General features: G+C 39.3%; 1 protein-coding gene across 1 annotated transcript in view; it reads right to left on the bottom strand.

Annotated features, from left to right (window-relative positions):
• Nucleotides 1-18,652, bottom strand: part of GLE1 (GLE1 RNA export mediator) — a 1,828,321-nt gene that overhangs the window by 1,619,588 nt on the left and 190,081 nt on the right. Inside the window, exon 2 of the mRNA XM_044058440.1 lies at nt 14,967-15,188. Within this exon, the coding sequence (XP_043914375.1) occupies nt 14,967-15,188 (222 nt within the window). The remainder of the gene's footprint in view (nt 1-14,966; nt 15,189-18,652) is intronic.

Raw genomic sequence — 18,652 nt, 5'->3', positions numbered from 1 at the left:
TGAAAAGGGAAATTTAAGTAGCCGCCTTCAATATTAAATTTATTTTTCCTTTCAATTAACGTCCTGTTAAAGAAGTTCTTACAATTCCCGCAAGGTGGGTCAACTGTTAAGTGAGGCACACCCAAGCAGTAGACACATAGGGAATGTGCATCAGAAGTAGGTAATTTATGGCCACATTCCAAACGTCTTTTAAACCCTGGACTACCTTTTTTCTCTCCCATGGTTATAAGGAAAGAAGGAGAAACCAGAAAAATACCAGCAATGGTACAAGAAATACCCGAAGGTAAAAAGGAAAGAGGTGTATCAATGATGGTAAAAAAAAAAAAAAAAAAAAAAAGTAATGACCTCGCGGTAAGAAGAATTGAAAAGAATTCAAAAAAGGTTATCGTTAAATGCGATAAAGTAAGAGATAACTTTCTAATAACTTTGTGAAAAAAGCTACCTTAGAACTTGGGTATAAAGAAAAATATTGTACTTGGCTCAAGAGAAGTAGCCTGACACGACCGAATGGCGATGCAGCAAACAAAATCTGAGGCAACAGGGAAAGGGGAATTATGGGTAAAAGTTTAGCTCGAGAGTTTGTAGCTGGCACGAGATTGGAAGATGGCCGGCTTGGTTCCGAGGTCGGAACAGACTACCCACACGTAAGGAATGAATGAGGATTAACAATATCAGATCCAAGATTACCAAAAAAGAACCTTAATTCTTGGTAGTAAGAAAGTTTATAAAAGTGGTAAGGGAGATATTAATAAAGAAGTAAAAGTTAAGGAAAAGAAATACAAGCTGATGCACTCACTAAACTCTCGAGTTCAAGAATTCGCAATATCCAAACCTGAAAAGCTGCAAATGAGATCTGATATAAAACAGTAGTTCGGTGCATTATGGGTAAGGGAGGAGCTCTGGAGTCGGATCCAAGAATCTAAAGAAAGTGGCAGAGTCAAATCCAAGGATTGCCTCTAAATCCATTCATTGAGGAATGAATGAAAATTACATCAGATCCTGCAATTTTCTCTTGTACCAGAGAAATTGGAAGGAATTGACTACATTAACTTTATGAAAGCACAATAAGCACTTGGACTGGTATTCCACAGCTGGAGTGAACTGACAGGGCACAGTATGTATGCTCCTTACCTGGACCTGAGAAAACAGCCAAGACCTCTAATAATAAAAGATGCAACCCTATCAGCAGAAAGTTTACTGCCCTCCTGCCACAGTTTTGTCAGGACAAAGTAATTAAAGTTGGAGATAGGAGACAGTTTGTGGAAAATTACTGCATTGTACACCAGACTGATGAGTAAATTTATTCCGGCAATCAGGGAATATCGAGAAGGAGATGTGAGATTCAAGCTGATATATCCAGCTATCTTCAGAATATTTACTTCCACAGGGTCAGTTGTTTTTTGATTCAGAACATGTTAAGGAGGAAATACAAAAGTTTGTCCAACAAAAAGTGAGCTATCAAACAGAATGGGATCCTGCTTCTTATTCTTCTGATACAGCTCAACAAGAGACTATGCAAGTGAAATTTTTTCCAATAGAAAATGCTTGAGAGAAAGAAAAAAAGCATAGGAGTTGACACGAACAAGGAGTATATTGGAAATTAACCAGAGACTGCAGCTGGGAAAACAAAACACGTGCAACACATAGCTCACAAAGCCAGTGTGCCGAACAGTCACAACCCTTAAGGCTAAACAACACACCTGATACACTTGTAATAGGTGACTATCGTCAGGCACACTGACATCCCGCTCAACAGGCTGAACAAGGAGAAGGTCACGGTGAGCTGCCTGTCGGGCGCTAGGATCCACCACATAACACAAGCACTCAGGTCACTCCAAGGCAAATACAAATATGACTCAGTCATTGTCCATGCTGGTGTGAATGACCTGAGATGTACCTTCCTGGACTACATGAAAAGAGACAGAGGAGCTCTCTGAGCATGTAGCCCAGACCAGTATGACCCTGACCTTGAGTAGCATCTTACCCTCACCAAGAACGATGCCACAATATGAAGACAAGATGATCAATTTCAACAACTGGCGTAAGTATTGGTGTCATTCAAAGGGGATCCAATGCCTGTCAGTCTGGGATGACATGTTTGACAAGCCACGATGCTTCGCTAGGGACGGCTTGCACCTGTCACCCCTGGGCTTTCGGATATTGGCAAAGGCTCTTGCGACCCCCATAGTGCCTTTTTTAGGCAAGGTTCAAAAGACAAACCCACCTCCATAGGTATCACAAGGGATAAGAAACTAAGAGTAATGCTACTCAATGCCAGAAGTCTAAACCTCAAGATGCATGCACTCGAAACTCTTCTTAGCATGGAGAACATCGATATCTGTGCAGTAACAGAAACCTGGTTCAAGGCTCCCGAGAGCACCTCAGCACTACCAGGCTATACCTCATACCATGCTTTTCGGACCCAAAACTTGGACCGAACCACAAAAGGAGGGGGAGTATCAATATTCGTCAAAGATACCCACACCTCCAGGTTGGTGGCACAGCACGAAGCATCAGAGACTATCCATGTGCAAGTAACAGTGGGTAAAACTGCCTTCCAGTTTATAGCCTGCTACAGACCACCCTCCCAAACCCAGGAACCCCACTCGGCCTTCCTGAGAACACTGGAAAATATGAAGGTCGCTCCAAACACCATTATATTGGGCGACTTCAACTACCCATACATAGACTGGGAGCATTACTCTAGCTCCAACACCCTAGCCCAAAGGTTCCTAGAACTTATAAACTCAAATGCTATGGAACAACTTGTTACCACTCCCACAAGAGGGGAAAACATACTGGACCTGATCATCACCAGCATGGGGACTCTATGCTCCAGACCAGAAGTGTATCCCTCACTGGTAAGATCAGACCATAAACTAATCTCACTGGATATTCACATCCCGATTCCACCCCCTGCCCTGAAAACCATAGTGAAAAACTTCTCTAAGGCAAATTTCACACTCCTCAAAACCGAGGTGGAATCCTTCAAAGCCCCCGGGCCTGTGGAAAATACGGCCCAGACCGCAGAATCCTTTATAAACGCATTCTATTAACACCTTCAGGAATGCATGGATCATGCAATCCCAAATAAAACTAAGACCCAATCCTCCAAAGGCAGACGTCCTGTCTGGTGGACCCCAGCCATAAACAAACTATACAATATAAGGAGAAAGCTACTACATGATAGAGCAAAATCCCAAAAAGGGAAGGCATCTCTGATCAGTATTAGCAAAAAACTATGGGCACTCATAAAATCGTCTAAGGCCAGCTTCGAGAGAGAAAATGCACAGGACACTAAGGAAAATCACAAGGCTTTCTATATTTATGTTAGGAACCTGGGTGGGAATTCCCAGATATGCTCAGAATTAGTCCAAAATGACAAAAAATACACAAACCCACAGACATTGCCAACATCCTAGCTGACAGGTTCAACGCAAACTTCTCCCCCCCCTCCCCACCAAAAAGGCAAATATCTATCCGAGCAGAGTCCTGCCCCCCTGACATCTCAGATGCTCAGGTAAGAGCTGCCCTCTCCAAAGCAAAAAACACAGCATCAATGGGACCAGACGGTGTCCTGGGCTGCATCCTACATGAACTCCAAGAAGAGCTAAACCCAAACATAAAACTACTGTTCAATCTCAGCCTTACTACAGGATATGTACCCAAAGAGTGGCGTACAGCAACAGTGGTCCCTCTCCACAAAGGTGGTGCCTCAACGGATCCAGGAAACTATTGCCCCATAAGCCTGACTAGCTTGGTCTGCAAAGCTATGGAAAGGATCATCATGGATCTCATAAATAAAGATATTGGTGACCTACAGACACTGGATCCTACCCAGTTCGGCTTTAAGGGCAGATCCTGCCTCTTAAACCTGGTTGATTTCTTTGAAACAGTCACCAAGGCCATTGACGAGGGGAAGGTGGTCCACACAGCCTACCTGGACCTCGCAAAAGCCTTTGATACAATACCCCACTCGGGCATTATAGATAAGCTCACCAGCTTAAATATAAACCCCTATGTCACTAGATGGGTTGCAAACTGGCTCAAGGACAGAACCCACATGGTTAGAATTGCTGGAGCCATGTCAGACTCCAAACCAGTTACAAGTGGCGTCCCACAAGGCTCAGTCCTGGGACACCTCTTGTTCGGTATATATTTCTCGGAGGTACAGGCCAACACAGAAGGACTGTGGCTGACCAAGTTCGCAGATGACTGCAAACCAGGTGCCATAATCGACTCTCCAGCCGACACAAGCATCCTCCAAAAGGGCCTCATAGAAACAGACAACTGGTGCCAGAGCCATGGCATAAGCTAAACGCCAAAAAGTGTATAGTCATCCCCTTTGGCAAAAACAAAGTGCCCACAAATTACCACATAGGTGGTAATCCATTAAGTACAGAAGAAGTAATTAGGGACCTCGGGACCCAAGTTGACAGCAATCTCTCATTTGACAACCACGTGACCAAAGTGGTTAGAAAAGCAGAGCAAACCAAATCACACACAATGGACGAGTGCAAGGTTCTGAACCATGAATCAACAGCAAAAGATGAACCAGCATTCCGGAGACAATCATTAAGAAATTACACAAGCAGCAAACCGGTTTTGGCTAAAATCTAATAGCCTTCCTCACTGCAACTAAAACAAACAGATGGTACATCCTGGTACTCTCATATATGAAAATTTTTTTTTTTTAATTTTTTAAAGTGACAACCTCAAAAAAACACACATGCATATGAGATTATCCCCATTCATGTTATAAGTACAAATAAAAGTGAAAATTCACCAAAAGTAACACATGTTCATACCAATAAACATGTAGAATAATATTATTATGTAGAAAAAAATCTATTAAGGAATACATAAACTATTAACAGGTGAACATGGATTCAAAGACATTTCATTAAGGCCAGGTTTAAATGATGCCTCCAACCTGGTTATCCAGGAAAATTCCATGTTGTTCAGTTTCTCATGCCAACCTGCTTTATTAGCCCTATGCATGTCTATTTTATCAATAATAGTAAACTTAAATTGAGCCGTTTTGTGTAACCTAGTATGTTTGAATAAAGCATTTGACAATTTGCTAGTTCTAATGGCACTTAAATGTTCGCTGATACAGTATTTCAATGGTCTAGAATGCCAAACAAGAACAAGTGGCCATATAAACTACCCAATCAGTATTACAATTCCCAAAAATGTTAATCTTGTATATTTTGGGGGTATTTTTGCTGGTAAATTCCATTGTTTTGTATATATATATTGACATGCGTTACAATGGCCACATGGATAACAACCTCTTAGTTGGTCACCCAGTATAGTCGTTTGTGCTGGTTGGGAGGATTGTACCTCTTATAGTGTGTAAAATGGGTGTTCAATGTTCTTCCCCTCTTATATGAAAATGAGCAAGTTTGAGGTAATATTTCCACAAGATGTTCATGGGCTCTTAAGATCTCCCAATGATTATTGACAATTTGTTTAAAAAGGGGGGTATTACTACCAAATGTTGTTATAAACCTAATTGGCTGATCTCTATTGTTTTCTTGGTTGAAATGTTTATAATGTAACAATTCAGACCTAGGAGTATTTCTGACCTGATCCCTAGTTTGAATAATGCGATTAGGATTATATCCCCTATCAATGAACCTCTGAGCTAAATCATTTTCACATACCAAATGTGACTCATCTGATGAACATATGTGTTTAATACGCAAAAATTGTGATTTAGGAATATTGTCGATGATGTGGCGGGGATGATTGCTGGTGGCATGAAGAAGGGTGTTAAATTGTGGAAATTTCCTATGAACTTTAGTAGCCAAAGTATGGTCTGCCTGTCTGGAAACAACCACATCCAAAAACACTATTTCTTGATATTGTATTTGTACAGTAAAATGGATGCCCATTTCATTATCGTTCAAATATCTCACAAAATCATCCGCCAAATCCAAATCACCCAGCCACACCATCCAACAATCATCTAGATATATGCGCCAAATATCTAGTTCCTGCATATATTTATTCATGTTAGAATTATAAATGTATTGTTGCTCATAGAAACCCATTAATAGATCAGCATAAATGGGGGCAAAAAAGCCCCCATAGCCATACCCCTTACCTGCCAATAGACCTGCCCTTCAAAATAAAAAACATTTTTAGTCAAGACGCATTCAGTCAATTCAATAAGAAAATTGTTAAATTCTGGACTATATAACTTTGCTTGGTCCAATCAGAAAGCAACAGCCGATAAGTCCGGCATTATGTGGAATGTTGGTGTAAAGGGAGGTTACATCCAACGTACATAACTACCAATTAGCCTCCAGCTGTGTGTCCTGAACTATCTGAAGAAATTCAGTCGTATCTTTAAGCCTAGATCTAACCAAACTGAGCAATGGTTTGAGATGAAAAGTCAAAAAGGCAGACAGAGGTTCAGTCAATGATCCATTACCCGATACGATAGGCCTACCGGGAGGATTTAAGGGATCCTTGTGAATTTTGGGAAGCAAATAAAGATATTGAGCTTTTGGATCCGATACTTTCAATTGTTTACATATATTTCTAGTGATAATATTCTCTTCAGTTGCTAGATCTAACATGGAATCAATATGTATTTTAACGTTTTTTGTTGGATCAACCACAAGTCGAATGTAAAACTTGACATCAGATAGTGGTCTAAGAATCTCAGCTCAATACATAGACCAGTCCATCACCACAATAGCTCCACCCTTATCCACAGGTACAATAACAATATCATGATTGGATCTTAGAGCATGCAATGCTTGTTGTTCCGCCACTGTAAGATTGTGTTTTTGAGATTGATAACTTAAAGAAAAGTGTAACGCCTTAGACACACATTCCTTAAAAATAGATACATGCTTATCCATTGGGGGCTGAAAGTCAGATGGACCGAATTTAAAACATGTTGATCCTTGAGAGTCAGTATTGTCTGAAAAGAATATTTTTAAATTAATCAACCTGCAAAAATCATTCAACTCATTAATCAGTATATGTTCAGGAACAGACGCAGTAGGCACAAAATTTAAACCTTTGTTCAGCAGTTTATTTTGAGCTTCAGAAAGTTCAAAAGATGAGATATTGTATACATTGTTTATTGTTTCACAATTTTTTGTAACAGTGCTGCCAAAATTGGTCCCCTTGTGTTTATGTTTTCTCCCACCCCTGCGTTTGCTAGATCTAAAGGGATTAAAGAATCACCAGATGGTCTCCTTTTGGCTATTGGAGAATCTTGGAGGGGAGGACAATCATAGTCAGTGGTGGATGAAGTGTCATCCTCCGATGTACCACTAGTAGTTGAAGTATGTTTCTTCAATATGGATCTGGGTCGTTTTCGCCTATTGTTTGGCCTAAAACTAGAATCATTAAATCTGACAGTTTTTTGTACCTTAAAAGGTTTGCCCTTCTCGTAATCTGCCACGTCTCTATTAAATTTATAAATTTTCTTTTTAAACAATTGCTCCTCTAACTGGGCCAGTTCTTTCGCCAAATTGGAAATATGAGTATTAAAAAACACCTCTGATTCATATTTTTGGGCCTCTAAGCAATTTTGGTGAATTTCAATAGTTTGGGAGTCTATAATCCATTCATAGTATGATATAAGAGTGTCTACAAAAAGCACTGAGGCCCGATGTTGAGTCTCCACCCATTCCTGAGACAGTTTTTGGTCAATCAGACCAACCAATGGTTGGATCCTAATTCTGAGCCTACGTGGTGTAATATTCTTTATTTTATAGGCTTTAAATAGCCTAAGGTACCAAATATTAGATCTTAGAGCCCTCATGTTCTTAGTAATTTTGTGAAAAACAGCATTGCAAAGTGATTTAGCATCCCTGGGAATATCATTAGATTCATTAGCTCCTGATAGATTCAATCCAAATACTTCAAGATTATCCCTATCAGCAGATAGTTCCCGCAATATGCCCCTGAGATCCATAATAAAGCAACAATATATGACTTATCAATGTGTAACTTACTATTGAATCAAAGAAAGATATTACCCTCAACCAGTAGGTTATAAATAAGCTTTTAGACCATAAGATACGATATTAGATGCTTATCCCCTCAAATGTTAGGCCGCGGTTATAAATAAGAAGAGGCTGCAACAATTAGCCCAATATGGGTTGTTTAACAAAAAAATTAGCTGTAGGTGTGATGCACCTAATTCAAACTTGCGTTATAACTAAGACTGTATTAAGCACTCAAATATATATAAAAAATGTTTTTTTTAAGTTAGTGCAGCCAAGGTTCATAACTGGTATACTTGAATAGAATACATTCATCAATGATTGTAGTCAACATTTGTTTCAACCACATAAAAGTGAGCTATAAACCATAGGTATATAAAAATTCAATAAAGGTGTTTAACTGCTGACTTTAAATGAATGGCCGACATTCGTCTTAGCCTTGGACAATCATAAACACAAAATAAATGCTTCCAGGAAATAAACAATCCTGGTTTTAAATAGTCAGCAGATCAAATAAATAGCTCACCATCAAAGTGGTTACAAAAACATTTTATATAGCCCACCTAATCATGAAGGGATTCACATCTAGATCAGGGGAGGTCATCGTGCCTCTCTACTCATCCCTCATCAGGCCCATAATTGAGTACAATTCCCCTTTTGGGATGTACCTTATCAGACACCAGCAGCAACTGGAAAGACCCCAAATGTACCTCACCAAGAGGATCAAAGGGCTCAAACAGATGCCATATGCTGCCAGGTTAAAGAAACTCCAGCTCTACTCAGTGGCATACCGCCTGCTCAGAGGCGATCTGTGCCTGACATATAAAGCCATGTCCAACCCGGAATTAATGGACATGCTGCACCTCAGAAAATCCAAATCCCATCGAGCTACGCACTCGAGAGACTTGAACCTCAGCAGTGAAATAAATAGGACATGCTGGAGGGACAGATTCATAACCCAGAGGCTCCCTTCACTCTGGAATAAAATCCCAGTAAAGGTTAGGCAGAGTCCCTCATTGACTCTCTTCAAGAGGAATCTTGATGAGTGGATGGGAGATCGTAGGTTTACCCCGGGTATCACTTCTGTGTCACTGTTAGACAGAGGCACAGTATACTAACCTCGAAAAAGGGCATAGCAAAATTAATTTAAAATGGGTGTCGAAAGCCAAACACACTCTGGCTAGGTTTATAAATGCCCTAGGGCAGATAGCCTAGTATGAACCTATGAAATGTAGAACACAAAAACAGCAACTCTGAAATTAATGAATAAATGGGGAATTCCAAAGCATCAATCCCATCTGCGAATACAGCAGAATAAGAAAACCTGGAAATATTGAACTTTTTTCTTCTGTTTTTTTTTTTTACTTTAAGCTTCTAGGGGACTCCATAGCTTATGTCTTACTTCATGTCATTAATGTTTATAAGAACATTAGAGAGTGGGGAAGAAGGAATAAATTAACTGTAAGTAAAATAGTTTTTGTTTTTAACAGTACTTTATATAAAGTATGATATATACTGCATGTTATATAGTAAAGCTTTTCAGTTATTTTTGTCATAGGGATAATAAAGTAATCAAGTGCCATCTTTTTCATTAGTTCTTTCTTTTTCACATATATAAATGTGAGCACTGCAATGTAAAAAAAAAAAAAAAAAAAAAAAGAAGAAGAAACCCTACCCAAAACAGCATAACCAGCATAACACAAGTATAACTGGTGTACTTTTCCTTACTTTTGCATAGGGGAGTGAATGGATTAAGGCCCTTGGCTTGATCTAACAACAAGTTTTAAATGGAAGCAAGTAAATTAAACACAAAATATAAAGAAAAGTTTTTACTTAACAAATAAATGTTCGCACTGCAACATAAGCTTGGAGCTGAAGGCAACCATGCATGCGGTTCTCAAGTTTCCATGCAGACAAGCTGATAAGGGCAATACAAAACATAATACCTTTTTCTTTCAATGGCTGTGAGATAGTTTTTCTTAAAGCATTCAAGTTGTTTTCTACATTTGGGAGAAGAATCAGAAGACAGACTGTAAATAGTCCAAGTAGAAGCACAAGCTGTACCATGTCTTAGCATGGATTATCTTACTTATGTCAATTCAAGCCTGTGAATACAGATGTCAGTCTGGGCTAATTGTTCCCATTAAGAGAGGATAACTTCATTATTTGAAAATGTACACAGTTTTGAACATTTTTGTATTAATACACTCTGTGTGTTTTTTTATTTGAGGGTTTGCTTTAAAACAAGAAGCATTGTAAATGTGATTATAGGTTCAAATGGATATAACAAGAAACAACTGTATAAAAGATCAACCTGCAAACATTAGTGTATGCATGAAACAAAAGCTGAAAGTAAACATTTAAAAAAAAAAGCTGTTGTAACATAAGTGGGAATAATTTTGTGTCATAATGGCAACACTTTCCACATTATATCTTTGAATATGGATGGTCTGACAGGCATATACAAAATGAAAGAGTGGTGAACTATATTAAAATATACAGAGTGCACATAGTCATGCTACAGGCGACACATTAAGAAAGAACCTGGTATGTGTATCTGGTAAAGAAAGGATTTCAGGATGGTTATTCAACAGAATATCTGGGACAAAAGAAAAAGGGGAGTACTTCTATTAATTGCTAGATGAGCTCCAATAGTGAAAGATGGGAAAAAGATAATAGTAGATTTACAGTCGTAATGGGCTACTGGCAACAGAGGAGGATTATGCCAGCATGTATTTATATTTATTTCACCTAAAACTGCTACAATGGAGCTTAAAAAAAATTCTGGTAGTAATAACTGGCTTTCAGCAGAGATTAAAGGTGGGGACTGGGAATTTGTTTTGCAAAAGTGATGATGTATCTGAAGAACATAGAATGGAAAATATAACAAAACAGTGTATATTTTTGATGAAACTTATGAAAATATGAATTTAGTACTAGGTGCTCAGACAAAACTTGTATATTGTTCCCCAAGGTTCAAAAACTGGGCTGGACTAGACAAAAATATTTCATGGGAACATGCACATTTAATTGAAAGTTTTGATATGCAATGCATCTACTAAGTATTTCAGATCACATATCAATAATAACTAAAACATGAGAGACAAGCACTTCCCCACATATCTGCTAAAAAGAGAATTTAAGGAATGGGTAGTGGAAATTATTTGGGAGTTACCAGGGAAGATTATTTCTTCAGAAAATAAAGCTAAGGAGTAGGATAAAAATCAAAGAAGTTGAAACAGTAGAAATAAAAGACGGGCAACAAGTAATTATTTAGAGGAACTGACAAATGTTACAAGTTTGCAGAATGGGAAGAGTATCACGAAGAAGAAGAGGTGCAACAGCAGAGTGCTAAAGAGAAACTAAGGGGACTACCTCAATAGTATGCAAGAGTTTAGAAAGCCCATTGTTAAGCAACGTTTTTTTTTTTGTTTGTTTTAATAACACCAGGATGCAAAAGCTTTTAGCACAAAGACTTGGCAACAGAAAGTATAAAGGGTTGTTGCCAAGCTTAGAAAGCTTATATCAAAGAAAATAAAACCTCCTATAGAGGAATTAAAAATATTTTGGAAACTTTAAGAAAATTTGTATAAAGCAGAGAAATGTGGAAAACGAGAAAATGCAGAAAATGAAGTGTTTATGGAAGCATTAAATAAGCAAAGGTTAGGGGTAGACGACGCTCAGCTACTAACAGTTAGGATAGTAGCAGATAAGATAAAATGGTGATGTATAACCAATCTACAGGAAAGTCTCCAGGAATACATAGTATTACTGTGGGAGTTTGGAAGCTATGAGTGAAGAAAGTTAAACAAACTCTTTCAGATCTTTCAAACAGTATTTTAAAAGGAGAACCACCAACACCCTGGAAGAAAGTTGTGGTGACTATTAACACCTAAAGATATTAAATACAAATAGTTCCAGCTTCATATATGCCCATTTCACATCTAAACCATGATTTTCAAGTGTATGTCTATAATGGCTAAAAGAATTAGAAAGGTGATCCACATCTATCAATTTTATCACCAATGTGGTTTTGTGGATGGGAGGCAAATATGTGACATTAAAAACAATGATGATCCAGAGGGAAGCAGAAGGCAAGAAAATACCACTGTTGTTGTTTGGTCTTAATACAGAGAAAGCATTAGACAAAGTAAGCAAGCAGCTGGGATTGTTGAGTTGTACAATGGAAGCAGTTGCATTCCCTGAGACAATAAGGTTAATAAAGATTACTGAGGCAAAATTATACTGGGGAGGTCCTCCCTGACAAGTTCTGTTTGAAAAGAGGAACCAGGCACTGGTGTCCTATTTCCCTTTTGTTATCTGTATTATATTTATATACAGCTCACAAGCAGAAAGCTATAATTCAAAGTGGAAAGGGATGATTACTAAACAGGGAAGAAGCTCAAGAAATAATGAGACTGGTATTTTGGATGGAGATCCTTAAGGAGAATAACCACCATGCATAACATTATATTCAGAAAGCAGAAAGTTTGCCAAGAACAAAGTTAGCATAGGAATAGGGAAAAAGATTTGAATGACAGGAATGACTATAATTAGGGGCTCAAGAAACAGGCAAGAAGGGACTGCAATTTACTGGAGAAAACTGGTAAAGGAACCAAGGTATTGAGAGCAAGTAATCAGAGTAGGCAAGGTAACAGAACGAGAAGAGGCCAAGAATTAATTTGAACTGCAGACTAAAGACTGCCTTCCCTGTCAAGGACTATCATCATATTATAAGCAAAGAGAAAGGAAAAGGGGAATCCAAAGTGAAAGACCAGCACTAACAGAATTTTTAATATAACCCAGAGCAGATACTGCTGTTAAAAAAGGATAATAAGTAGGGCATATAAAATACCGCACAACTACTAGAATCAGAAGACATTAGAAAGGAATGGGAAAAGAGACTGGATAAGCAATTAAACAATGGGAAGACGCATGTATGACTCCCAAAAATGCAGCAAAGTAAACTTGCAAGTCTACGCATAGGTATTTTTATACCCCAAGCAGACTCCAAACAATTTTTCCTCAGGTATATTGCAAATGCTAGAGGTATAATGGAGAATAAACAGATAACCAGGAAAATAGTTTTTGGAAGTGTAATGACTTGGCAGACTTTAAAAACTCCTGCAGACTACTCTGTAAGAAATATTGGTGAGCAAATTGGTACAACTAAGAAAATAATTTTTTTTAGCTGTGATACAGAGTCAGAACTGCCTAGACATAGTAATACCTTGAGTTAAATCCTGGTGGCTGCCAAAAAGACAATTATTAGAAAATGGAAATCAAAGTCTAAACTGACCATACTAAAAAGTAATGAATACATTAACAGACAAAAACATTATGAGGGATCTTTAGAAATAGGTAGAAGAAAATTTACATAGAAAAACAATTGGGAATTGTGGAAACGTGCAGAATAATGTTTTGGAGGAGGAATGATGTTTAAGGGAAGGCAGGAATTGAATGAGCTATGTAATGCTTGAATGACAATGATGGGATAGGATTATATGTAATATATAATGTCTGCAACAAAAATGTCACTACAGTTTGTTTACATTTAGATATAGGTGTATGACTGCCTATGTTGTAAGTGATAATATTAAAACAATACGTCTCTTATTTAAAAAAGGTGCACTGGGTTTCATCTGTTCTGAGCAAACAGCTTCCTGGAGGAAGAGCACACCTGCATAAAATGCATAAAGATTTTAAAAGCAGAAGCAACACTTTTATATTTACTTAACAGTAAATTACAGTGTATTTAATTAAAAGATGCAAGCTTCATTTTTGTTGAGTGCTTTAAGAAAACCTTAGTTGTTTGACATGATTTGTTTTATTCTAACTAAGTTGGTTTCTCTATTGAGTCGATTCTCCACTCCTCATCAATGTAGAGCAGCACTTCATCTGGCATTCAAAGTCCAGTATCAACGGACTTCAAAATAAATGATTTGCTTAATGCTGATGGGGTAGAAGAAAGCGGCAAAGCTCTAAAGAGATTACAACCATTCAATGCCAAACTTTTCTAGTTCTAAAAGAATGGAGATCATAGCATAAAGTTATTAAGCACCCGATTTAAAATGGGTTATTTAAAGAAAGCTTGGGATGGGAGATTATCCAACACAGACGACCTTTATCTACATTTCAACAATTGGTGAATAGCATATCAAAAGGTTAGCAGCTAACTACACATGTATATAATCAAATGAATGCTTCCTGAATCCCTTATTCATACTCATGCTCATCCACAGACAAATTAAAAGACAACTCCATAAAAACAAAATAGCAAACTTGGATTTTCATTTCTTCCACAACTAATTAAAATCCAATCAATTGTCCTTGAGTGGAAAGCAATACAAATTTCAGGTCACATGCACTGATTGAAAAGTTTGCGACTACCTGAACAAGGAGGATTTGTGACCCTCTTCACATAAAACTGTAGCCAGCCCAATGTCACAGAGGCAGGGTGTTCAACTGCCACCAATTACATGGGGAGCTGAAGGGGTGGCCAAGGAAGAATGGTTAATCAGCAAAGGTCAGTTGTCCTTGGGAGAGTAAGGACTGGCAGTGCAGGTGTAGCCATTAGCAGAGACTAGTGGCATACCATAACACTTAGCAAAAGTTAAAGGCATCATAAAGAACACTGTGCGTGTGCACAAATACCCAATAAGATCATGTAAGGGGTACTAAATAGGGTAGTCTTGCTCTATCATAACAGTAGTAGGTGACATACTGAGCTATCAACTCCCCTCTTCCTGCTACAGAACAAGATTCTATCCATTAAACCACACCTCTCTGAAGAGGGGGAAGCCAGAGGTTTTAGGACCAACAGCAAATAGGGAGAGTTATAGCATGAATGAGGGCAGAAAGAGTTAAAATAATGGCAGAGTAACAAGGACAAACAAATAATTGCAACTGCTCAAAGCAAATTTAAACATCTTGTACTTGATTTTAAACCAAAATTCTAAAAAAGTTAAGACAAGAAACAGCAATCCCTACCTCAGTTTCCTTGCTTCCAATATCTGGTGGTGACAATACAGAGGTCTCATTCTCTGAGAAGAGAGACAGATGGTTACTGGAATCCAACTCTGTGATTAATGGATCTCCTGAGAGGCCATCTACGGAGTAGACTGGACTAATTGGAGATGAGAACTTTCTTGACAGAATACATCCAAAATGCGGGGACAGTAACAGAGGAGACTTGCAGCTTTCGATGGCATTCTTTAAGTAAAGAAATAAAACTTAGTATGAGCCACACAAACACCATGATCAATCTAGTGGTCCACATAGCATAACCATCTACAACTTGCCTCTCAGTTTCAAATTGAGGGTCTTGCTTCAAAATCTGCATGCAAACAAGTAACCAGAATACCATTTCCCAAGTAATTACATCACAAATGAAGTCACAGAACAAAATAAACAGGCAAGAGACATTTATGCAAATACAATGAAGTACCATAGCCAGCTATTACAAGTCATCCATGCTAAGAGGGATTACCCCCAAAATATATTCAAATATACAATTTACATAAATAGTACCAGTTAATAACTAAAAAACTACTGAACTGTTAAGTTACTTACATGAAAGACATTTTATTTCCTTGTGTCTTTGTGGATTTAGAGAAAGCATATGACAGGGTGCCTAGAGAGGAGATGTGGTATTGTATGAGGAAGTCAGGAGTGTCAGAGAAGTATGTAAGACTGGTACAGGATATGTACGAGGGTAGTGTGACAGTGGTGAGGTCTGCGGTGGGAGTGACGGATGCGTTTAAGGTGGAGGTGGGTTAACATCAAGGATCAGCTCTGAGCCCTTTCTTATTTGCAATGATGATGGACAAGTTGACAGACGAGATCAGACAGGAGTCCCGTGGACTATGATGTTTGCAGATGACATTGCAATCTGTAGTGGTGGGGATGCAGGGAGTAGAGGTGGCGAAGGTGGATGAGTTTAAGTACTTGGGATCAACAGTTCAGAGTAATGGTGAGTGAAGAAGAGAGTACAGGCAGGACAGAGTGGGTGGAGAAGAGTGTCAGGAGTAATTTGTGACAGAGTATCAGTAAGAGTGAAAGGGAAGGTCTACAAGAGGGTAGTGAGACCAGCTATATTATATGGGTTGGAGACAGTGGCACTGACAAAAAGGCAGGAGTCAGAGCTTGACGTGGCAGAGTTGAAGATGTTAAGATTTGCACTGGGTGTGACGAGGATGGACAGGATTAGGAATAAGTATATTAGAGGGTCAGCCCAGGTTGGAAGGTTTGGAGACAAAGCCAGAGAGGCAAGATTACGCTGGTTTGGACATGTGCTGAGGAGGGATGCAGAGTATATTGGGAAAAAGATGCTAAGGATGAAGCTGCCAGGTAACAGGAAAAGAGGGAGGCCTAAGATAAGGTTTATGGATGCGGTGAGAGGGGACATGCAAGTGGTTGGTGTGACAGAGCAAGATGCAGAGGACAGGAAGAAATTGAAACAGTTGATCTGCTGTGACGACCCCTAACGGGAGCAGCCAAAAGAAGAAGAAGACAGTACAAAGTCAAATTAGAAAGTTAACCAAGTTTAACTGCTTAAAATAAACCAGAATGTGCAATCAAATGAAAATGTTCCCTAAAAACAAAATTACCGGTGAACAAATCTCAAGTGCATCATTTAATTTTAATATATGACAAAATCAAAGATAATGGTTCATAGGTTGGTACTAGGCTATCGGCCCTATGGCCTATAGAAGCCTAGCCATAACAATTCCATGGCTATTTTTCTTCCCTGAACCCCTGTCTAGCAGGGCGACTGACGTGATTCGCTGGGGTGAATTTTCTTTCTCCCATCCAATCATCAAGGTTCCTTTTGAAGAGGGCCAAAGAGGTTCTCTGCTTGACATGTACGGGCAGTCTATTCCAGATTCTGGGGAGTCTCTGGGTCAGGAACCTATCCCTATAACATGCTTTGTTTATTATGATAAGGTTTAGATCCCTGGAAGGTGTGGCTCTGAGGGGATTGGGATTTCTTTAAATGTAGCATGTCCAACAGCTCTGGGTTTGACATGGCCTTGTAAGTTAAGCAGAGATCTCCTCGGAGTAGACAATATGCAACAGAGTATAGCTGGAGTTCTTTAAGGTGGTCAGCATAGGGCATCTGCTTTAGGCCTGTGATTCTTTTAGTGAAGTATTTCTGCGGCCTTTCCAGTTGTTGCAGATGTCTTGAGAGGTACATACCAAATGGGGCATTGTATTCTATAATGGGTCTAATGAGAGACGAGTACAGTGGGACAATGACCTCCTTTTTTTTGGATGAAAAGCCCTTAGTGATGAGGTGTGCCACATAGAAGGATTTCCTGATTGTTGGGGCGATGTGGTTATTGAATATGAGACCACTATCTACCTGTGTCCCCAAGTCTCTTATCACACTTTGTGTTTAGTGTACTGCCACCTATGTGGTAATTCATGAGTACATGTTTTTTCCCAAAGGGGATACCTGTACATTTCTTGGCATTGAGCTTGAGCCCATGGCTCTGGCACCAAGCATCTGTTTCTGTAAGGCCCTTTTGTAGAGTATCAACATCATTTGGGGATTCAATAATGTCTCCCATTTTGCAGTCATCTGAGAACTTTGTTAGCCAGAGTCCCTTAGTGTTGGCCTGTACTTCAGAGAAGTAAGCCAAACAAGAGAGGTCCCAGGACTGAATCCTGAGGTTCTCCACTTGTCTGGAGCTGGATTTGGAGTCAGCTACTTTTACAGTGTGGGTACTGTCAGTAAGCCAGTTGGCAACCTATCGAGTGATGTAGGGATTAATGCCCAACTTAGTAAGTTTATCTAGGATTCCAGAGTGGGGGATGGTGTCAAAGGTCTTGGCGAGGTCCAGATAGGCTGTGTGGACTGCCTTACCCTCGTCCACAGCTCTGGAGGCTGATTTGAAGAAGTCAATCAAGTTCAGGAAACAAGATCGGCCCTTCAAAAACCCAAACTGGGTGGGGTCCAGTGTTTTAAGGTTGCCAATGTCTTTGTTTATAGGTTCCACGATAATACGTTCCATGGCCTTGCAGATCAGGCTCGTCAGACTGATGGGGCGGTAGTTCCCGGGATCCAAGGTGGACCCCCCCCCTTGTGGAGTGGGATAACTGGAGCTGTGCCCCACTCAGTGGGCATGAAGCCTGAGGTGAGGGTATGATTAAACATGACACATGAGGTGCCAGTTCATTTTGTAGTTCATGTAGTACACAGCCCGGGATGTCATCTTGTCCAATGGATGCTATATTCTTAGCTTTGGAGAGTGCGTTTTTACCTGTGTGGCCGTTATTACTGGAATTTGGCAATCTTCCGGTATTGAGATGGGCCATTTAGGGGGCGAGAGGGGGGTGAAGTTGGCACTGAAATGATCTGCCAGGATATTGGCAATATCCTTGGGATCAGTACATTTAATGCCATTCTGTTGTAGCTCAGAGCAGATCTGAGCATTGACATTTAGATTCCTGACATAGTTATATAGAATGCCTTGTGGTTGTCTTTGGAATCTTTGGCAATTTTATTTTCGTAACTAGCTTGGAGGATTTTATGAGTTATCTCAGCTTCTTACTGAGGCTGGTAAGGGAGTTTTTTGCATCCTGGGATTTTCCTCTTTTCTGCAACAGTTTCCTCCTTTTGTAGTAAAGTTTCTTTATGGCAGGGGACCACCAGATTGGCTTCTTTTTTTTGG

The sequence above is a fragment of the Protopterus annectens genome, chromosome 16.part0 (assembly GCF_019279795.1).
Source record: "Protopterus annectens isolate FY-2018-M chromosome 16.part0, PAN1.0, whole genome shotgun sequence".
Taxonomy (NCBI): Eukaryota; Metazoa; Chordata; order Ceratodontiformes; family Protopteridae; genus Protopterus; species Protopterus annectens.
Note: the sequence above shows the minus strand (reverse complement) of the source record. Positions and strands in the feature narration are given on the sequence as shown.